We start from the raw sequence: 24180 nt of genomic DNA, 5'->3' as shown, positions 1-24180 counted from the left end.
ACCCAAACTGACCAAAAGGATACTCCATACCATAGAATGTCATGTTCAGTACATAAACTGGGGGGCAGATTGCTGCTCAGGGACTGGCTGGGCATTGGTCAGCAATTGTATTGTGCATCACTTGGGTTTTTTTTAGCTTTTTTGTTTGATTGTGGGTTTTTTGTTTTTTTTCCTCCTTGAGTGTTATTTCTCTTTCTTTTTTTGTTATCTCCCTTTTCATTACTACTACTACTATTATTATAATTATTTTCAGTAATAATAATAATAACAACAAAACCAACATTATTTCAATTATCCAATTGTTCTTAACTCAACCCATGGGTTTTACCTTTTTTTTCTGATTTTCCTCCCCATCCTGCTGTGGGAGGAGGCAGGTGGTGAGAGAGCAGCTGTGTGGTACTTAGTTGCTAGCTGGGGTTAAACTATGACAATCATTTAGGAAATAATTCAGCTATATTATATTATATTCAGCTATTAGGAAATAACATTGTGTGCATGTAATAGCATTTATCCTTACACTCAAGCTCTTTGCAGTCCCATTCCAGCCCTTTTTTCTTTACCAGAGCCATCAATCACTGTAGAATGAAAGATGAGCTACACTCATGGCTAGCTGGTTGTATTCCAGCACTGGTAAAACAAATCATTAAGATCAAAGCACCAGCCATTTTAATAAACTGTGTGCACTGTTGTTATTGTGACTTATGGCTTTGCTCTGCAGAGGCACATTCCAGTACTATTTGGGTGCTGGTTCTCACCTACACAAGGCAGCTGCGTTCTGTGCAGCTTGCAGGCACGGTCCCCGTGCCATTATTCAGACAGTACATTCTTCTGCAGACCACGGGAGCTCCTCCCTGTCCACATGCCTCTGTTTCCTTTCAGTAGAAACCAGGATGCATGAAGGGGAAGGGAGAGGACATAGTTCAGGTCCTGACTTAATGTCAGGACATGGCCAGACCTTATGCTGGGACACAGGGGAAAGGATATGTTCCCTGATTCCCCAGTTTAGCTATAGGCTTCTCTGGCTTACAAAGCAGTGCTGTTCCATGCTGAGCAGGGGGCAGTTTTGTGATACAAATGAAAAGTATTTGGGGAACAGAGAACAGGACACATTCAAAGTTATATAGTAATAACTACATACAGAATTTCATGGCTTTTATAAGATTCTGGTTCACAGGTCTGATATTTCAACTGATGAATGAGTCTGTCTTTCCTCATATCTGGGTATTCAATCAGCAAAGACACCTGCCATCTATCTTCCAAAAAGAGCATTCTCTTGAATGGGTGTCCATCAGGCTCCAAAACAAAAAGATGGGCAAACGCATTGTTCAGAATTGGTGAAAGTTAGAAGTCCTAACGCAGCCATAGTGCACAGAGAGCTAGGTATAACCTCATCTGTCGCAAGTACACTTGCTAACTCATTGTTCAAAACATGTAGAGGGAATATACGCACATTTGGTAGTGATCAACTTATTTTTGAGGATCCTGGCTAGGATGATACTGCTGGTCATCAGAAACCACTTGATTTGACTTCTGATTCAGAGAATTCAATACTGAAATTACTGAGGTAAAGAATAAAAATGGAATGATACAGAAGCAGATCCTTTTAATGTTAAACACTTCAGTGCCCAATGATTTTTCATCATTTTCATCTATACTACAAAAAGATGGAGAAGACTTCCCAATTTCAAGGTAAAATTACACCAGCGATATAATTCTTAATATAAAAGAAAACTTGTGAAATGTTTAAATGGAAATAAACATTTCTCATTTATCTGAAATAAATTCTTCTTCATGGAGCTGTCTGCTTATTTTACCAAATATTTTCAATAATAACTTTTTAATGTGTTTTCCCCTTTCCAGTATTTCTAAGTACATTTTAGAGCCCGATTCCTTAAAACTAATGAATGCTTCTCCTTCCGTTACGATCCATTGATATTGTTGCTTAGCCACTGATTGTATCACATACAAACTTCATCTTATCTCTTATGACAAATGCTGTTATAGCCTGACACAATTCCACCATATAGATAAAGTATTAAGTCTTTTGTGCAGATGAACAGCTCTTCCATTTCCCACACCATTATCAGATTGTCCTATTCCCATGGGACTGTAGCATTTCTATAATCAAGATAATAATCAAAGTCTATTTCTCATTCTCTGAATATTGCTGTTGAAAGAATGAATCTTACTCTTTCATGCTTAACTGTGCAGAACGGCGCTATTCATTTAAATGTTTCAGGAATCTCTGAACCATACAGACAAATGGGCTTTTGGATGAGCAGGGATTATTCCACTGTATCAAGGGATGTGAGTGAGGCAGCACTTAAATTGGAGCATTAATTACTTAGGGATACATTAGGCTGATATGTACAGAAACCTAAATTATGAGAAGATTTGGCTTGATCAGCAGAACTAAATAAAGTATATAAAGGAAAATTTTAGATTGTGAGTGTAAGTCTCTCTCTATATTACTTGCCAATCAAATTCCTCCCAAATTACAAATAAATTTGAATGTTTCTAATTAAAGAAGTATTTTAAGTAATAGCTATAGGCTTTTTTTTTTCATTCTTTCCAAATTATAAAAGCAGTCTCTCAGTATATAAGTGTAGCAAAAGTACTTAGCATTCAATAGCTGTGCTATTGGAATGCAAATAGTATTTTATTTATTGGAATAAAATACTTTATTGCAGCTACTCTTGCATTTGACGCAAATACATTAATCCTGAGACACAAAGAAAACTACATAAAGGTTTGCTCCTCCTTATTTCTTCTCGTCTTTAGAGAAATTATAAGTTTTCATTTTTAGTTTGCTGGATTCAAAATCCGCAAGAAAAGGCCCTCGCTTGACATTTTGATCAGAAAGCACTGACCATGTTGAATCAACTTGCCCATGGAAATATATTAAGAGCATGTACAGGTCAAACACGTGCCAGAAAGGTGACATTTCCCTGGGAAAATAAATTCTGGATTTTGTTCAGCCTTACTCCATAGCTCATACAACCTCAGTTGTGCTGATCAGCATCAACAGGCATTTTCTGCAGCAACACAGAACTGAATGATGCTGATGATTTTATTTGAAAAATGACTGGCCATTAATTTTTGTACTGATTGGAATATGCTATATTGGGAGAGAGAAGAATCCTGATTTGGGATTAATATCTCCAAACAGGAGGGACTGCGCCACTTAACTATTTTACCTTTTTTAAAAAATACACCTTAAGTGATACATAAAAACAATCTGTGTGCATAAACCAGCCCTTTTTTATTCCTTTCCCTATTTTGAAGTATATTAATCCTCCGAATTCTTGCTAGTAAAATATCTTGCTGGATAATCACGAGGAATTATCAGCTCACATACAAAGAAATATGAATTTTCTTAGACTCATTTACTAAGTTTGACCATCAAATTTGTACAGAAATTGTAACAAGGCAGGATTTTCCACATTCTTTTTCGAGAAGACATTTCATTACCATGCAAATGGAAGTGCCTCTGAGCAGGCTAACTGATATATGCATCGTGTAACATGAAAACCACAGTATTAAGTCACCCCACAATTTATAGAGAAAGGATAGTTCAAATTTGATTGGAAATACCATTGGTTTTTTGAGATGTGGTATTTACATATGGCAAAGTGGTGGGTGGATGTCTATTACATGTGCAAAGTTTAGAAAGAATAATTGTGTAAGATACTGTGCCTCAGGAACAAAGAAAGAACATTTAAAGGAAGTGCACTTAGTAATTAGATTAATAATGGGCAATTAATTTGACAGAAGTAGGCAGCTTATTTGAAAGCAACAGAAGTACATAATGTAATCAAAGCATATTTGGCCCAATTACTTGCATTTGTTTATTTATTTAAAGGCATGTTGAGTGCACACATTACCACTATTTTTTAATACTTATTTTAGAAGTGACTTTAATATTCAACAGGTCAGAAGAACACTGAAAAAGACCACACATTTATTTCTACTAGGCATGGCCACTAAGCAGTTTAGGCAACTACAAATTCAGTTTCGAACACAACATCTTGGGAACACTTTCCTGTAGGATGGGACAGAACCAGATTCCCAAGCATATCAGAAAGGATGCTATAGGCATCTGCAAAACAGGCTTCAAGTTTAACACGTGAAAAATCCACTAAACCATGCAATTTTGGCATGTGAATACAAACATGAAACTAAACACATGTATCAGTGAAACAGCCAAGAACTGGGCCTTTCATTACCATGAAGCTAATCTAAACCCACTCAAAAGTATGTCAAGATAGACTAATCTTCCTGACATGCAGCCATTTCTCTTAAGTGACTAAACATGGAGCTACCGCAGCTGGCAGCAGGCAGTCATTGATTTCACACTGTGAAAACACTTTCTAAAGACAACTCTGTTATCTTATGTGGTTATTTACCTGTCATAGTCTTGGCAAATCTCCCCAACAGCTACCAATGCTTTCAAGTACTCATTGGGTTGATAGGGGTGGATATAGTGCAGTGAGCAGCTGTTCCTAGGATCACCATTTGATGCAGTAAAGTCTATAGCTACCTGGAAAAGAAGAAAAGTCAATGTGTTGCGGAGCATTTCTGGACATAAGTATACCCACATCAACCATGAACCTTTACCAGAAACAGTTTTCTGTAGAGACCACAGCCTTACAGCAAAGGTCATTTTATAGTGTCCTTCATCAAATTTGATTTAGGATAGTATTGATACATATGTCTAAAAGTACATGACAGCTTATAAAATAAGAAGTAATAAAAATAAAATGGCATAATTAGGAAAAAAATGAACTGCATTATTATCCTACATGGAAAATTATGTTCTAATACAAATGAATCAAACTATCTTTAGGTTCTCATACTTAATTAAACTATTCCAGCTCAGGTGATGATCAGGACATAAAAGCTTTGCAGCAAAAATGTCCTGAGATTTAGAAGTCCTACTAAAACTACAAATTAAAAGTCCAGTTAAGGACATTTCTAAGCTATTTAGCCCTTACTGTGGCAGTATTAATTGTAGTAGATACTGCCTGTCTGGTATTTTTTATCTTCAAAGCATTTAAACATTAAATAATTAACCCTCCCAATGGCATAGCAAGCTCAAAGGTGAGCGGCAGGGTAAAAACAAAGCTTGAACACTGCACAGATTTTTGTGTTGAAAAGGCTTAGAGAAGATTGTGGGAAGCATTCAATGCAAAAGCAAATATTAACAAATCCTCTTAAAATTAATGTCTCTCTTTTAAAATGCTCTTTATACTTCTCACTGAATACATACTCTGGCATGCATCTTCCTGTGATAGGACTGTCATAGACCAGAAAGCCCTTTTCTGAATTTGTGATGTTGCTTTCTAGGAATTCCTAAAAGGAGCAACAAGAAACCCAAAGGCTCTCCTGAGGGAACAAAGCCATTTGCAAACTTCCTTATGATTTTGTCCAACAACGCTTCATCCAAAAAACCTGCTATACCTTGGCTATTCAATAGATGAATGAGCAGAGTTCAGATTTACAGCGCAGTTGACAGGTAAGGGCTTAGCTGAAGGCTGCAAAAAGAACTTTGAAGTCCCAGCATGCCACTGCAGATATGCAGCTTCCCCAGCTGAACCCTCTGCTTGGCACAGGGAAGACTATTTTATGCAGCTATAAAATGAAAATGAAACATGACATTTTCATTCTCCCTTAAAAAAATGACAGAGTTCTGAAACTTTTTTGTTGCTAAAAACTAAAAGAGAAAAATCGTACTGGGTTTACCCAATGTGTCTTTTCCCCAGTGTTTCTGATTTTCCACCTCTAACTCCTACTTGAAGACAAATATTTTTCACTGGGCTCTAGTTAGCTTGGAAATGCCTTCAACACCTTGATCAACTATGAACCACTGGTACCTCACCACATTTCAGTCAGGAGATGTGAGCTTGATTTGGCTTGCAAAAAGAGTAATCTTTCACCTCTGCTTCCCTACTTACTGTTCATGCGCTGAAGCAATGAGTCTGTTTTCCACATAGGTCTTTTTCTGAAAATGATGGATTGATTTAACTTGAGTAAATCAATGGGAAACCTCTCATGTTCTCACTTGCATGCATGTATGTAAGTGAGGAAGAAAGAAACACCAGTGGTTTGTGAAACCTGAGGTAAATCCACAGATGCTTGTATGGATTAGATTAGTTTGGGGACACATATTTTTAACAAATCTTAACTGAGGTGTGCATATTTTTTAAAAAATATGTGTATTTCCCCTGGTATTAATTTAATCTCAGGTTTTTGTTCTGATTATATGAAGTGCCAAAATGTAACTGTATGATAAACAAAGGGCATTTCTATAACATTGTTAAAAGTGAGCGTTTTTACTGATAATCTCAAGACAGACATTAAGAAGATTCAAGTGACAGATCAGAAAGGATTGGACAAGTCTTCCTTGTGGCTGTTAGCCATGACTAAGGGTTTTTTAACTAAAACCAAGAGCACAGTGTAGGAATAAGCAGTGGCTTTCATGAGCTTGGCAAAAAAGTCTGTGGCTACTGTTTGGGAAAATAAAAAAATCTCAGAACAAGCTTCCTTTTTCGAAACAGTCCTTGTAGTAGAGATCTGTGATAAGCAAAAAATATCCTAACTTCCTACGATGAAGCCTTTATTAATATTTGTAGTTGGATGCAGTGTGCTTGACTGACAGAAATCTCTGTTTGACTCCTGAGGGCAGGACTTTTAAGGAAGGTGACCGTCGTTACTTGCCATGATTCCAAAATAACAACACAAAGCTCTGCTCTTTTAGCATTACCCAGTAGCACAAAGGTTTTGTGCAAATACATAGGATAAGGATTTGTAACTAAGTTAACTTATCACAGAAGTTAGGCTAATATCACAACAGAGCTAATATTGTGGGCAGCAAATCAGGAATCTTTCTTACCAGTGCATACATTTGATTTTTATCAGTGTATCTTTAAATGTATCAGTCATCTTCCCACAGCTAAATAAGAACATAACATAGCAATAACTACACTGGTAATACATTTTCCCCTCAGCCTTGTAAAAGGGTAATTTTCATTGCACTGGAAACATCCTACATAGCTTGGATCTGCTAGATCTGTCAGCAAGGAATCAGCCTACTCAATACCATGACCTGCCTGAGAGAGAATCTGTCCAATATATCTTTCTATTACAGTTCCTTTTATGCATGTTACACTCCTTTCTGCTGTATTTCCTAAACTGATGAAAATGTCTTCTGACTACAGACCCATTTGCACTTCCAGCTTCTGAACATTTCTTCTGCAGCAGGGAACACTGTCTAATAAGAGATACAAGGTTTTGCAGTAAGTAGTGCATAAAAATAGCAGACTGGAATCAGCACTATTGATCTCTATAGATGAAAGCTTGTTAACACTGAAGGAAAAGTTTACTTTTGATTTTCAGAAATATTCTTTCTAAGTATAAATTATGTTTCTACAATAGATTTACAAAGTATTTCAAGAACACACAGCATGATGTCACCAAAGCCTTCATTAGTGCCTTAAATTAGCAGGTACATCATACTACAGCCTTCTGTTATCAAATGTATGCTTAGCATCCCAGTTCCCCTCCCTCAGCAAGTGCCCTTTCAAATCACAGTTGTATCATACTGCCTGTACACAGCATGAACTCAATAGAAACGTCATTAATATTAAGACAAAAACAACAACAATACATGTGCCAGGAGAGTTTCAAACAATTCCAGATCCACTCGAGTTAAAAGAAATGGAAACCTGGGAAGGTGGAAGGAATAGGCCTCCTTGAGTTCAGTGATCTGAATTAACCAGGTTAGGACTATGTGAAAAGGAGATTATGTGATGTGTGCATAAAGCAAGGCAACACTGAATATCTCCCCTGCAGGCTGCACCCTTTTGCTTCAGTGTCCACTGGAGAACCTCTGATATGTTTCTGGAAACAGCAACACATCTCACCACCAGTCTCTGCTACCATCACTGGGGACTGGTGCAAATGAGGCAGGAGGAAGAGTCAGATTGTGACAATCTTTAAGCAGAACCACTAAGTTATACATGAACAGAGCTACAGGCACAGAGCCATCCACAACAGCTTCCCCTGACTCCATGTAGGTTGAAAATGGATAGTGGTGAGTTTACACAATACTGTAGCTGGTGGATTTACCACTGAGGTCAGCAGTAATTCAGGGATCTCTGTGGTTCACAGTATATTGGATCTTTCATTTCCTTTTTGTCCTCACTGTCCATCCTTGCAGATGAATTCACCTAAGTTTCCTATTATCAATGGGTTTGTTTCATTTCAGTAAAATGAAACATTACAATAGTAAAATATAGTACAAGCAATACTAACGTTTTTAACAGAGACATTTTCAACTTGTGGTTCACAGCCTACTAATAGGAAGTCTGTGACAAGTAAATAAAATGGAGCCAAATTGCCATGACCCTTCAGTGTGCTCTGTAAGGACTTGCTCTTCCACTGGAAAACATGTAGGATGAATCAACAAGTGTTTGAAAAGCACAGCTGTAACATAATAATAAGTATATCCCTAGACACTCTCTAATGGTTACAGAGCTCCTGTGCTTAAGCTAGAGTTGTGGGAAATGCATATTAACCAGTCTTTACATGTGCTTAAGCACCTGCCCCAATTAGAAAAGGCTTTTAAATATTACTTAATGACATTGCTGTCTTTCTGCTAATGACCTTGAACACATTTGATAATTGTGTTCTTCCAGTCATATTTTTAGGGAGGAGATGTCAGGAAAGACATATCAAAGAGGTTTCCAGGGATGGGAAGAGTTTCAGACTTGGAGGAGAAATGGGCATTACAGGCAGGTGGGGATAACAGAAGAAGAAGCTGGCTAATATTCAAGTATCAGTTCCTCCCAGCTCAAGATCAGTGCATCCCCATGAGTAGGAAATCAAGCAAAGGGAGCAGGAGGCCTGCATGGATGAGCAAGGAGCTTCTGGCAAACCTCAAACAGAAGACAGAAGTTTACAGGATCTGGAAAAAGGGACAGAGAATACAGGGATGTGATCAGAATATGTAAGGAGACAACAAGAAAAGCAAAGGTCTGTTTAGAATTAAATCTGTCAAGAGAGGTCAAGAACAAGAATAGCTTCTTCCAGTACATCAGCAGAAAAAGGATGACTAGGGAAAATATGGGCCCACTGCTGAATGAGGTGGGTGCCCTGGAGATGAAGGACACAGAGAAAGAGTTACTGAATGCCTTCTTTGTTTCAGTCTTCACTGCCAAGGCTGGTCCTCAGGTTTCCTAGACCCTGGAGGCAGGGGAGGAAGTCTGGAGAAAGGAAGATTTTCCCTTGGGCAAGGAGGATCATGTTAGGGATCACTTAAGCAAACCTGACACCCACAAATCCATGGACCCTGATGGGATGCACCCCCGAGTGCTGAGGGAGCTGGCAGATGTTATTGCCAAGCCATTCTCCATCATCTTCGAAAGGTCATGGAGAACGGGAGAGGTGCCTGAAGACAGGAGGAAAGCCAATGTCACTCCAATCTTCAAAAAGGGCAAGAAGAAGGACCCAGGAAACTACAGCCCAGTCAGCCTCACCTCCATCCCTGGAAAGGTGATGGAACAGCTCATCTTGGGGGTCATCTTGAAGCACATTGAGGAAAAGAAGGTCATCAGGAACAGTCAACATGGATTCACCAAGGAGGAATCATGTCTGACCAACCTGATAGCCTTCTATGATGGAATGACTGGCTGGATAGATGAAGAGGGAGTGGTAGATGTTGTCTACCTTGACCTCAGCAAGGCTTTTGACACTGTTTCCCATAACATCCTCATAGGTAAGCTCAGGAAGTGTGGGTTAGACAGTGGATTAAGGACTGGCTGAATGGCAGAGCTCACTGCTCTGCCAGATCAATGGCACAGAGTCCAGCTGGAGGCCTGTAGCTAGTGGTGTTCCCCAGGGGTCAGTACTGGGTCCAGTCTTGTTCAACTTGATTCACCAGTGACCTGGATGAAGGGACAGAGTGTACTCTCAGCAAGTTTGCTGATGATACAGAACTGGGAGGAGCAGCTGACCCAGCAGGAGGCTGCGCTGCCATTCAGTGAGACCTGGGCAGGCTGGAGAGCTGGGCGGGGAGAAACCTCATGGAGTTCAACAAAGGCCAGTGTAGGGTCCTGCACCTGGGGAGGGACAACCCCACACAACAGGACAGGCTCGGGCTGACCTGCTGGAAGGCAGCTCTGCGGAGAAGGACCTGGGAATGCTGGTGGATGGCAAGTTGCCCGTGGGCAGCAGTGGCCAAGAAGGCCAGTGGGATCCTGGGCTGCATCAGGAGCACGGCCAGCAGGTCGAGGGAGGGGATCCTCCCCCTCTGCCCTGGTGAGGCACATCTGGGGTGCTGTGTCCAGTGCTCGGCTCCCCAGTTCAAGAGAGACAGGGAACTACTGGAGAGGGTCCAGTGGAGGGCTACAAAGAGGATGAGGGGACTGGAGCATCTCCCCAATGAGGAAAGGCTGAGAGAGCTGGGCCTGTTTAGCTTGGAGAAGAGAAGATGGAGGGGGGGATCTTACTGATGCATACAAATATCTTAAGGGTGAGTGTCAAGAGGACGGGGCCGGGTTCTTTTCAGTGCTGCCCAGTGACAGCACAAGGGCCAATGGGCACAAACTGCAACACAGGAAGTTCCATCTGAATGTGAGGGAAAACTTCTTTACCTTGAGGGTAACAGAGCCCTGGCACAGGCTGCCCAGAAAAGTTTTGGAGTCTCCTCTGGAGGCATTCAAAACCTGCCTGGATGCGACTCTGTGCAACCTGCTGTAGGTGAACCTGCTTTAGCAGGGGGTTGGACTAGATGATCTCCAGAGGCCTCTTTCAAACCTGACTATTCTGTGATTTTTTGAGAAGGTGGAGAACTAATCACACAGGACACTTTGCTTGAGACAAGACAACTATAAAGATTTTTGTCCACTGTAGTAGGTATTTCCTTCAAAACCAGAAAGAGGGTCCTCAGTTCTGGGTGTTACCCAATGAGTTTACAAGGTGTACTGGCCAAGTGCATGTTTTACATTTCAAAAAGCTGATTTGTACACAAGAAGATAATCCACTACTGTCCATAGCTGCTGCTGTTGCTGAAACTTTCTGTTGGGGCAAAAAAACCTATTTCTTTTTATTGTTAAATCTTTTTTTGAAAATGAAGGCTTCTCTGGAAAAAAGTGAAATGGAACATTTCAGTAGCATCCAATGTCTGATACTTGATACTTGGGAGCAGAAACAGGGCAGGGTGCAACAGGAAAAGGAAAGATCTCCAGAAGAAGAATATTACCTTGGAGCATTAGAATTTACCCCTGTAACTGGCATGAAATTAGAGGTCACATAAAACAGACTGTAACTGAGCCAAAGTCTGTATTCCTGTGCTGTGGGAAACACTGATATATTATTTTATTTTAGTTTTATTTTATTTGCCAGATTCAAAATACCAAAAAAAAAAAGAAAAATCAAAACAACACAACATTGAATGTTTCTACAAATGATTATTTGGAAATGCAAAACATTGTATTTCTGTTTATGGAGAGCTCTGAAAATAATTTTATCCCCTATTCCTTGAATTAAATAGCTTCTGAATTCACTCTAAATTACAACTGTGTTCCCCCTGTAGTGCCATTGTACTGTTGGTAGCTATGGATAAGGTATGAAACATCAGTATTTACCCTAGCATTTACTCCAGACAAGCAGAGAGGGGTCCCTGGCTGGACTACCTTTCTTTCTTCTGCCAGTGACTTTCTGTATGGTGCTATGAGATGGGTAAAAACTTGCTTTAATGAAGGACTCATTCTGGAAAGGAAGACTGGCCCATAGGACTGATGAACAGGACATCTAAAATTTAAGTAGCTAAAGGTAGGTGAGATAAAATCCCTCCCTGTAATACAGCCCCAGCAAGGGAATTTATTCGAAATTCTTGTGAACAAACTGAGGCTCAAAAGCCAACGGCCAGTCAGCACTGTCACAGGGGCTAATTCAGTTCCCCAGCTTTTGGGACAGGGTGTAGCTTAGATGGAATTGATGGGACTACACCAGCTTAGCTTCTGACCCCTGTATGAAGTTGTCTTTACTTTTTGCAATGTGATTGTCATTGCTGCAAAACATAAAAGTAAATTAGCATGTGCAAGAAAATTCTTACTGCATTAGCATAGTTTTATTTTCTAGCCTTAATACATTTTGCAAGAAGACCTTAATAATTCATCAAGGAATGGCATATAAGAACAATTTCTCTGTGACAGTAATGATTTAGTATCTAAGGGGATTCCCTTTCTTTAAAGTAAGTTAGAGAAGTAAGACACTTACTGTAAACTGTATTTGGCAGCCTCCCATGATATAATCTAAGAAAGAATGCATCTTGTGGATCTGCAGACAAGAAAGTAAGACATTCAGCTTAGCTTTGTACTGCTAAAACATCAGAGAACTGCCTGGAAAAAGTAAATTGAAAGAAGGGGAGGAACCAAATGAAAATAAGGTAAATTAAGAAAGCATTAAATATAGTTTGAGACCGAAACAAAAATGTAAACAGAGAAAATATCGAAATTCTAAAACCATAGAAAGGAAAATTCACATCAAAAGTAGAATTAAGCTCTGCTACTTCTCAGTGGGAAGTCAGTGGAAATTTTGCTATTGATTTAGGAGGAACAAGAGCAATTTTGTAGAAATGATGGAAAGATTAGAAGGGAAACACACAAAAGGCCAATTGGAAAGCCTGTAGGTATGAGTTTAGTGCTGCCTACTCCATTGTACAACAGCAGGGGTCAGGCAAGAGAAATGAAGGAGCAGAGCTGGGGACAGTTAGCTTACTTTTGGGATTCAAGTCCTTGTCCTTACTTTTTGTAGTGAACCAGTTTCCATTGCTATTCTACTGGCAGTTCCACTTTGTTGTCTATATTTCCAAACAACATTAAAAAATATTGCTGAGAGCTTAGTAAAGTAACAGCCAGAAAGCAAAATACTTATTTACCTTGCACTGGTTAAGGATGACAATGCCTGAGTTCTTGTAATTCTTCTTCTTTGCCTTGTACTTGGGGTTAATGCATTCCCATTGTACCTGTGAAAAACAGCAGTCACTGCTTGAAGGAAAAATTATGTACAAATTGAATAATAAACAAAAATGGCACTGTCTGATTTCCATAGTTGACTAAATCCTACCAAATAATGCTGCACACAGAAGAAAAAATGAAAACAAATAACTACACAGAGAATTATCTTAAAAGAAAAGTTCCAGGGCAAATATTTGTCTTTGAACGTACATGTGTGGACACAGCACTAAGAGAGATACCCAGAATCATGTGTCATCATCTTCCAGTCTTGTAGGTTCAGGTGTTACATAAGCAAGATTGAGGATGTTTTGAGATATTTAAGAGGAGAAAAAAAGAAGGAACTTAATACAAATGACTTGGGGGAAGCAATCTGATGCATCGTGTTAACTACAAAACTGTCTACACAGTAACACTAGTGTTTAGTTTTAAACTGATGATTGGAGAAATTCTGATGAGAGATCATCTCGCTCTCTCTTGAAAGCGAGCAACAGTTTCTCCTTTAAGTCCAACAGTAGAATAAAAAGCCAAGAAAATCACTAAAAACTGCACGAAGCTGCAGTTAACTAATCACTGATATATTTGAAAATTATCCCTAGAGAAGATACTAAAACCTTTTCTTTGGAAAATGTTCTGATTGGTTTTATTTACAAATAGTCATTTTTACAGCAAAACTGTCCTACCTTGTTACTGAAATATGTTGTCTTGTTCCCATCATAACATCTCCCAGAGCCTTACTGACTTCCACTTCAACCATGCTGCCCTCCTCTGGTTTCAGGCAGATTGGTAAGGCCAACCTTTCAGACCCTGACTGCTGATGTCTAAAATATTATACGTGCCTCTTACTGCAGGAGTAAAATGTATGTTTGTTTGTACATGTAAGTATCTACTAGTATTTGTAAATCCAGAGTTGTATCTGTAATGTGCTATTAAATACCATTAAGAACATTACTATTTTCTTTGAGAGAGGTGTTTTCAAGTGCTGGGAGAAAACATGTGACACTGAGTAACATAATGAATATATCTCCAAAGGGAACCATGATGGCCTATTATCTAAAAATCCCTATTATGACATTTTAAAATGAAACATATCTGTCTTAAGTGTTACAATACTTTGTCTGTAGTGAAGACATTCATATAGAATCTGAGCAAAGTGTTTGAGCACATAAAACTGTTTTTTACCTTATGAACAGCCCAGTGATTTAATCAAGCTTCAAACAACTGCCTAACAGCAATTATTTGGATGCCTCTGAAGTATTTCAAGCTTAGGGTTTTTTTCAAATGTCAAAAAAGGGAAGCCAAAACATATGGCTTTGGAGCAATATGAGACCTTTTCTGCATAGGGGAGAAGTATTTTCATGACTGTTATTGGAGACAGGTGTCTGAGTGAAGAATGGGAAAAGACAAAAAATATTCCAACTGGAGGAAGCACATCTGCTTGCTCTCCCAGTTAGCCTACAGCTCAATTATTTGTCTTGTGAAATGAATTTTCCAACTGAGAAGACAGGCAGACACAGGCCCACATGTTCAGGGGAAATCCTCCATACGCATTTTTCCTCTACTCAAGAAGCAGTCAGGCTTAAGAAATAACAGCCCTTCTCTCTCCAAGAAAAAAGTGCGTTGCGTGACACAATGCCAGAGTGCAATAAGCTCATATTTGGGAAAGCAATCTGACAGCAAGGTAAAAGCACTGCCCACTCGCGTCTTGATATGTTGCTGTCTGGCAAAATGGTTTAGCATACAGTTCTCTCCAAACTTGTTGGAAGCATTCCTACAGAGAAATTGTGCTGACTGTATATTATAAAGAAATTGTTATATATTGAATAGAGAGAAAAAATGATTCAGAATTTGTGTTCCTTCTTTTGACACTGAACTACACTGGGGAGACATCATTGCTTTCCCCTGAATGCCCAAGGTGCACTTCCTTAATTTTATCATCCTCCAGTATGAACACTTTTCAATGTGCATGTTTAAACAAGGCCTGACCTATATCAGCCCCTACATTATGCACATAATTCTTCTCCTTGGGTAAGGGATTATTAAAGCCTGATAAACCTTATGTTCATGTAATTGTTTTCTGGAAGACGTTTGCACTATATAAGGACCAAAGCACCATAAAACACTACTTCAGGGGAGAAAAACCTGTGCCTGTGGCCAGCCTCTCAGCTTCTCTGTGCTAACTGTAGAATGTAACTAGGAATGTTCACCTACTTTTGTAATGCATTTTGAGATATATGGATAACAATTCTCAGCAGCTATCTAAAGCTCATTAAAATATTCCATGTGTAAGTCACTAACATGTCATTGGCTGATGTGGATAGTAAAGCAAAAGAAAGACTAGCAAATTCCTAGAAAGTAGGAAAACAGAAAGAAATCATAGTAATTTTGTACCTGCTAAATCTGTTGATGTGATAGTATAAAGAATGGAAGGGAACAGGAGAGGAGAGGAGGGAGAAGATATTTCCCCATTCATAGCCTTAAAAAAACAGTAAGACTGTTTTACATGAAACTCTCAATCTTCACTTACCCACCAAGATACAGTTCTGACTTTGGCAATTTCCACAGTTTGAGCTGGAGATGTGACAAGCATCATTTGAAGGAAATTCCATATACAGGCCTTGTCATATTACCAGCTCTCCTAAAGTGAACAGAGTTCAGAACACAGCTCTAAGCAGGTAAGTAATAATGAGAAACAATTTTCAAATATTTTGCTTGCACTGTGAGGCCAACCTCAATTTTCAGTCTGTTCCTACTTTCCCAGTATTGATTTGGTATCTGACATTGTTTTTTATTGATTCATTTTTGTCTCTTAAATTAACTTTTCAGTTGAGAGGAAACTAAGGCAAAAGCCTGCAATCTGACACTAATGGTAACCATCATGAAGTTTGGATTCATCATTCCTGAAAGTCACTTAGCATTTCCTCCAAATGCCTGGCACCTCTGAAATATGCAGGCTCTTTTCCTGTCAAACAACACAGTGAATCTGAAACAGAAAGCAACCTGGTTTTAACTAACTCCTGTTATTTTAATATAAGTACTGTTGCAAATGTTGGTAATGAACTGCCAGACCATACTGCTTTGGTGTTTCTGTTATACCCTGAAATTTAAACCACTGTGTGGAGAATTTCTGAATGTAAAGCTAACTCCATCCAGCTATCCTTCAGAGAAAGTCAGCAAACTAATGTTGACACTTGGAAGGTCCTAATGCTCTCATTACTGTAATGAGAAGACACAGGTCCCTCAGTGGGAGATGTTACTCTCTGCAGTGAAAGGTGCCGCCTTCCCAAACATCCCTACCCCTTCTCTTACCAAACCTTCAGAAGAGAAGAGCAAACAATGTGACCACCCACGCCACACACCAGCAAAAGGAAGTGGAGGTGACTAAATGCAGGCAACTGTTGTACAACCAAAATTTTGACAGTATGTGGCTACCAATAGCACAAGTTATTCAGAGAAAGAAACGAAGGTGTCAAGAGTTTCATGTACTGTAAGGCAAGAGAAATCATCATATACAGCAGTCACTTTCTCTGGGATACCATGCTTGCACACTGGGACATTGGGTAGCCCTGCCAGGAAAGGGCTAGAGAGCTACTGCAAAGCTTGGGTTATCATTAGCATGTTCTCTTGCCTCCCCTGCTTTTTTTTCTCTCTTGTTCCTTCATGTACAGCTACTGCAACAAATTGCACAGCTTGCAAATAGGCATCACAGTCTAATGTACAAGGCGAAACCCCCTCATCAACAGCAGGCAGCGTCATATCCTGCATTATCTCTTTCTGACACCTCAAGAAAAGCAAGTCACTTTTAAGCAAACTGCAATAGGCATCACGGTCTAATGGACAAGGTGAAAAACCCCCATCGACAGCAGGCAGTGTTATATCCTGCATTATCCTTTTCTGACACCTCAAGAAAGGCAAGTCACTTTTAAGCAAACTGCAAGTCCTCCTGCCTGAAAGGATAGTTTATTCCTGCCGTCCCTTTAGGCAAGAGGACAGTATGGGTTGTTGCTTTTTTTTTTTTCCTTCTGTCCCAGAAATACATTCACCATGGGAGAAGAGCTGCTTTTAATCACTATTAGAAGTTTCTTCTGGAAATTTGCACCTAGGGCATGCCATGAGAATCCAAGCATTTCTTGTTTCCTCAGCCAAGGCCCCAGCCTCACCCACGCTCCTGAGGTGGCACCACTGGTTGATGGGATCGCATGGATATGGCAGGCGCCTGACATGGCTGCACCCTCCTCCGAGGCCTCTGCTGCCCTCTCTGGGGCCTGCAGCAGCTGCTGAGGTTGCAGACAGTCCTGGATGAACTTGACTGTCTCCTGATAAAACTAGGTATGGAAATGTCCACTGGTGTCAATAAACTCCTTGGTCCACTACCAAAGGCTTTTAAAGGTCCATGCACATTCACCTGACACAAAGGCCCTGAGCGAAGGCCACAGTCAGATATCTGGGCAAACAGGTGAACCTGACCCAGATCCCCGCAGGACCCCATGCAATCCTGTTCACCTCAGCAGCCTTCCTCAGCCCCTGATAACACACTGAACTTGTGGGAATGCCAGTGGAGATTGGAAGTGCAGCAGGGTTTCTTCCTCCCCTTTCCGTGTGTGCATGTGTGTATACACACATGTCCATTTTTATGTAATATAGGAACAGATTTTTCTCTTACGTAACTCCCATGCTGCATTGGGATCCAGGTGGTTTATGTTTCTGTGACTTCCCCCCCCCTCCCCCAATCCTTCTGGCTTTATTGCCTCCATTAAAAAAAAAAAAAAAAGTGACTTTTTTCTCATTAGCAGAGGATTTCTCCTTTCAACTATGAAAAGCTTTAACAGTCTTTAAATTTTTATCAAGCTTTTCTAGTCTTGTATTAAAATGTTTGATAGATTAATATTAGAACACCTTATGAAATTGCCACTGTACACACATATTAAAAATGTATATTATGCATATATTTGGAACAAATCTTAAGCATACAATAAAATCCAAGTATTTACCAGTATTTCACTAAAAATATAACTGTCACAAAGAGGGATGCACTTGTTCTTACTTTGTTTTCTTGTGTCAAGACTAAGGTGAAGGAGTAAAATGATGAATTTTGGAATGGTGGAAAATGTTAAATAGAAGGTTTAGAAATGCCTGCTTCAGATGTGCATTTGAACAACAGCATATTTTTGTACTGTTTTTTGTTGGTGGTCAGTATGAAAACAGGCTAGGTGTCAGAATGTAACGGTCTGTGAAAACAAGGTAATTATTACAGAACAGAAACACACAACAAGCTATTATCCTGAGGTCGTTCATGATTAGGAAGTCTTCTTAAACAGTGTGAATTAATTTCATCTGTACCACCAACCAAAGACCAACAAACATTCCCATAATTCAGTCCTTTCAGTCATGGAGAAGCAACTGTCACTCTAAAGAAGTCATAATTCAAGACCTGTGAGTATCGACCAAGACCTGCCACGTTTAGAAAAGGAATTCATAAACTACTCATGCCACTTCTGATAAAAACAAGTCATCAGTCCTTCAGATAGGGAATCTGCTCTCCTTCCTTCACACAGTACTGGTACAACCACCAGCAAGCTGCCAGTGCTAGATTCACAATATTTATCTAAATGATGCCTGGTCTCAGACACAAATTCTCAAAAAATCTCACAGTGGAGGCAAGCCAGCAAGCCAACCATAAAATTACCAGATCCAACCATAAAATTACCAGATCAGAGGCTGACACTCAAAACTTGGGGTAATCAGTACGCAGCCCAGGGATGGAATTGAAACAGTCTTAAGAGCACCGCCACCTCCTGTAAGTAAGCAGGTGACACATACATATTCTGATCACCTCAAGTGGTTCTGTAGTGGTTGACAGATGGGCTACAAGATACTTCTATCATGTAGCTAAGAATGGAGCTTGAAGAATGGGTCAGAATACTCTGTGTTTTCTGGAGGACAAAATATGTACAATTAAAAGGCAACTTCAAGATCCTTGTCAAATGCTCCATAGATGAGGTGAACTGATGAAATGGTGAGAAGTACTAGCAGTTCACAGATAACACACAGTTCTTCCTGCTCCCCAGCACAAACTGTGTTACTCCCACTCTCACTGCTTAATGCACTTATGACAACTTGTGAAGCTGATACAAACTAATACAGACATTGCTGATGAGCAGAGAGAGAGAGCTGTGCCATTGGTGTAGCCTTCATTAACACCGCACAGATTTGCAGCTGGAGCTTAAGGAGAGTTCCTGGATCCCCTGTCAATGATAAATATTCCCTCCTGTTCTGTGCAGTTGCCTGGGAGAGTGAAAAACCCTGGCTGACAATCACTCGGGTGTTTTGATTATCTTTTGATTAGCTTTTGACAGATCTATAGCAATGTACTAGAGCTGGCCATGAAGTCTACTGCACAAAAGAAAATATAACCAGAATAAGATCCTTCATAGTATCTCCTTAGCAACTCAAACAGGGATGTCAGACCTGAGTTCTGCTCTTTACACTGGTTTCCACAGCATCTGAGATGAAATTCCAAGTTTTGGTCCTCATCTTCAACACTCACTGTTGCGATGCTATGTGAAAGAATGCTTAATACCATGGGCTGGTGGATGTAGCTGGCAGTTTTATTCCTCTGACTGAAAGAAGTACTACATGGAAAACAACATTTTCCGGTCTGAGGTTATGAAGGAATCTCTTCTAGGAACAAAGGACTGCATCTAACCTCCTTATCACCTCACCCACGTGTAATTACATTTCTCTGATGTGGCCTTCCTTATTAGAAATACCTAGCAACACATCCACTTGAAGGCAGAACACCTCCCTCTTCCTTTATCATTCCCTTAAGGTTTACTAAACCCCCTTTATTCAAAGTAAACACTCTGTTGCACATGGTTTTTCTTTGGGAAGAATAAAACTAAGGAAAAAAACTGACAAATGCTTATCACATTACTTAATGTTGCACAAAGGATGTTGAGATAAACTATGCACTAAGATGTATTTATGGGGTCCACAGCTAATGGCATATATTGCCTTTAGAAGCAACAGTTATTCCTGGTGAATCAATAAAAGGAGATAGGAGGAAGGGAGGGAGGGAGGGAGAGAATAGAGAAAAAGGAGAGAGGATGAGGGAGGGAGAGGCAGAGGGAGAGATAAAGAGGGAAAGGGAAAATGCTCTCTGGGCTCCAGCCAAGTAATAAGTGACATGGTCTCCCACACAAGCAACCTCTCCTGTACAACATGTGATTACAACACTTTTTCCATAATAGCTATATCATTTTCACTAGGATCTGCTCAAACTTCCTATTGTTTGCACTTACCTATCATGCTATTAGCGCTCACTGAAGCCTGCTTTCATCAGATGCAACAGCCATCTAGCATGTGCATGCATATTTTTTGAGCAATATTTATTAGCCACTTAAATGACAATTACCTACTATCTTACCGACTAAATCTTGTTTTCCTCTAACTAGACTACAAATCAAGGATTACAAAAGAGGGGGGAGAAGTACGAATTCTCACATTGGTGGCAATTATGTCCTATGAGAATGGCTATAACAACATCATTGGGTTTCGCAGGTGCAAGCCCACAGAATAACTGCACAGTAACAGAATGAGAGCAACAAGAAAGAAATAATGCCATTATGCCTTAGGCATGTGGAGGAGAAAAAACTGCACTTTTGTAGTGAAAAGCAGATTGCAACATTACAGGTAAAAGGCAGCCAGTGGAATGCCAAATGGTAGGCCCTTAGCAAGACAAAGGTTCAGACACTTAAAGCATTGCACAACATGAAAACATTCCTGGATGGCACTCTGATACTGCTGTGTCAACTGAGAACAAGAATTGACAAATGGCTGCACTAACTTCTTGTGCCTCTGAAAGAGTAATCATCCTTTCTGCTAGCTGATGATGAAAAGAGTGGACTGTTTCTCCATCATAATAAAGAATATATATTCTTCACAGCCATTCCTGGCACTCTGGACTGCAAATCTCGTCTTGGCCAACAAGCTGTCTGTTCGGGAAGGACTGCAATGCTCTTTTGAAGGCATTTACATTGGAAATACACACCCTTTACCACTCTCACACAGTCCCTTTCCCAGCTGCAGGTATTTGTATGCAAAATTGGAGTGTTGTCACATCACTGGCCTTGTTAATGTTATTCACACTGGAATCTCTTTACCTCTTTAGGTATATTTACTAAAATTTTTAGTTCAAAATTTTCAGTTTTTTAAATTGAGTTTGGTTTAAGTTTTCATCCTCCGACTCAATTTCAGAGAACAAAACTGGGTTTCATTTACACTCAGGTTCTGTTCAGAAGTTATTCGTAATGGATTAATATATGACTGATATATATCAACAGTATTTTACGCACATGAGCAACATTTGCTAAACTCTAGGTTGTTCTAATTCTAAGAACATGAATAGAAAATATCTAGAAGACTCATAAAAACTACTTGACCTATGGAATAGCCTAACTGCTTGCCATTTATTAAACTTCTGTTGACTCTTTGATAGCTTTCTATTAACACACTATAAACAAAACCTTAATATAAAGCCCAAATAAAGCTTATTAGGCATTTGTGTTTGGTTTTGAGATCACATGAAGCAGTGAACACAAATTCTCAGCAGATTAGAAAGTCAACATTTTTAACTCCCTCTCAGAGAATTTATCAAAATTAACACCTTCAGGAGTAAGTAATAAGAGGAAATGACAATTTCTGGAATTAGATATGTTAAATTATTTATCATATTCAATAATTACCATCAACTTCAATTTGAAGGGATCAGGCTGACATAAGTGAAATTATTAATAAACTAACAATTTAATTTTCCCTTAGGATTGTAATTCATGAGATATTTAGGAAATTGATTACTTTCATCATGATGGGTTCAAGTGAGAGCTGGCAGCAATGAATGCAGCACATGAGAAAGAGAGAAAGACAGAATGACCCTCACTCATTAGAGGCCTTTAGGTCAGTAGGGCAATGCTTCGAGTACCCAGACTGTGCATCTGCTTTGCCATAACAGCACAGCAACTCACAGAAAACATGTGCTTGGGCTCAAAGGATATAAATCTTAGCAGAAAGAAATGCCTGCAGAATGTGAACTAGAAAAAGACCCTAAGTATTTCAGGCATGGAAGTACGGGAAAGGCTGCTTTTTACATTTTCAGATTACCATGCTCAGATAACAGTAAAACTTAAAGGAGAGATCAACACAGCAACTGACTTCTGAGACAATGAGGCAATACCACTTGCTTCATTACAGTATTGTCTGAGGGACACTGCTCTACAAAGCTTACATATTGAGACTGCTTGGGTGGTTTCCAACTTACCTGTCTTCCTTCCATAGCTCCTCGCATTTCCTTGAATGTCGAGCTAAATTCTCCAATGAAGTCATGCTTTCCATTCGAATCCCAGTCCCAAACTATGCACTGGGTAGACAAAGGGGAGAAGAACAAAAGAGCACATTTTTCTTTAGCTAGAGAACAGGTTTTATTGAAAAATACTACAGGAGAAATTATAATACGCATTGCGTGGAGTGTTTTACCCAGAAGGAAATCACAAGATATAATAAAATCATATCCTTGTCTGGATCAAAATGTAATGACAAGCGGAATTTCAACGCAGCTTGCTACTGACGAAAGCACATTTATGTATTTTAGAAAGAAATGATTCCTTGACTCCATCTTTTTGCTAGGTGTAAAAACACAGGATTGTGTGTATTAGCATGTTCATGGTCAAATGGTGTCCTGAATTAAGGGTAACTTACCTCATTGAAGTGCTTTACAAATATAAATCAGTATTCATAAGACTAGTTGTTGTGGGCAAAAATTACCATTATCATTTTTACAGGCAGTGAAGGTGAACCAATAGTTATAATTATTTGCAATGGCTTTGAATTTATAGATGTCAGTGTTTGGTGCCCCTAGCTTGGCTTTTTTTCCAGTGTTGCTCAACAGTGAATATTCAAGCCAAACCCTGCCAGTAAAAATTCCTAAATTCATGCATAAACATGAATATGTTAATGAGTTTGAGCCGTGATAATTTTATTTTACAGATATTGCTAAATACAATTCAGCTAGCCAAGACTGAAGCACATAGCAATAGCTACATGCTTTGCTAAACATTAATTTTAAAACTGGCCTAAAGACAACAAAGGGGCTTACAACTTTAAAGAACAAAATCCTGAATTCAGCCTCATTGGTCTCCCTAGATAAAAGCTCGCATACATTGACAGATTCAGGAGGCCTTTACTGAAAATGTCCTGCTACAAAGTATCTTTTCTTACTATTTTTTTTAAAGCAGTAATGCCTCAAAGCCCTCTGCACTGTCACAGGAGGAGTGTACTGCCATTTGGCTATCAGATGACTTTGAGGGGAACTTCGACTTCCTACTGAGGGCCAGAGGCCTCTAGGTCTGCGCATGGGTGTAAGGTGAGGACGGAACTGGTGGAAGTAGTTGAGGAGTTCCCTACTGAGAAAGGCAGGAATGAAACATAACTGGGGGTGGCAGGGCTGCAATAGTGGGGTACCAGGCTTAACAACAGTGGGTTTTATCAGGCCACTTTGTCTCAATGAGGCTCAGTGCTTTTAACCCAGCACTGGTGGTCAGAAAACACAAGAAGAAGCACCTCAGAGAGTCCTCAAGCCATTTGAAGGTTGCTTGGTCCCAAGGGGCACTTTGAGTTCACCCAAAGGGGAACTGAAATTATTGGATCTCAGGTGGATCTTGAGTGTTAAATATTTCCAGGAAAACATTTAATTGAAACAGACTTCCATGTCCACCAGCTATGCTTTCTAACCAGCCTGAATAATCCAGTCAAAGCCGGTATGTGAGCACTGTAGCCAATCCCTTTTCACCACCAAACTAGTGGTTTGTAAATTCACTTTGAGGATAGAGGGAAGAACTCTATAGAAAGCTTGAGGTATGGGCAAAATGACTGAATTCTTTGAGTGAGAGCAAGAAAACAAACAAAGTTTCAGGAGAAAGACTGTCTAAAACAATTTAATTCACTACATTCGGGGTCTCTCACAAAGTTAGCCTTAATGGATGTTTATCACCTAACATCCTCTCACCACAGCCATAAATTAATAAATAGCATCTTCCACACAAATGTTTGTCCATGTGAGGTCCACGGACTTGAAGCACAGGTAGGTCTACATCTAAGCCAGCTACCTGAA

The 24180-nt window shown here is 39.6% G+C and overlaps 1 protein-coding gene across 4 annotated transcripts in view; it reads right to left on the bottom strand.

Annotated features, from left to right (window-relative positions):
- The window catches only part of CPNE4 (copine 4), a 320303-nt gene that overhangs the window by 40174 nt on the left and 255949 nt on the right, over positions 1 to 24180 (bottom strand). For 3 of the 4 annotated variants that reach the window (XM_055708200.1, XM_005445873.4, XM_055708201.1), the window contains 4 exons: positions 22333 to 22431; positions 12941 to 13027; positions 12280 to 12339; positions 4407 to 4540 (listed from right to left, as the gene is read on the bottom strand). In XM_055708200.1, coding sequence (XP_055564175.1) covers positions 4407 to 4540; positions 12280 to 12339; positions 12941 to 13027; positions 22333 to 22431 — 380 coding nt within the window. The remainder of the gene's footprint in view (positions 1 to 4406; positions 4541 to 12279; positions 12340 to 12940; positions 13028 to 22332; positions 22432 to 24180) is intronic. The other variant, XM_055708199.1, reaches the window with a different exon arrangement.

This window comes from Falco cherrug, chromosome 4 (genome assembly GCF_023634085.1).
Source record: "Falco cherrug isolate bFalChe1 chromosome 4, bFalChe1.pri, whole genome shotgun sequence".
NCBI lineage: Eukaryota > Metazoa > Chordata > Aves > Falconiformes > Falconidae > Falco > Falco cherrug.
Note: the sequence above shows the minus strand (reverse complement) of the source record. Positions and strands in the feature narration are given on the sequence as shown.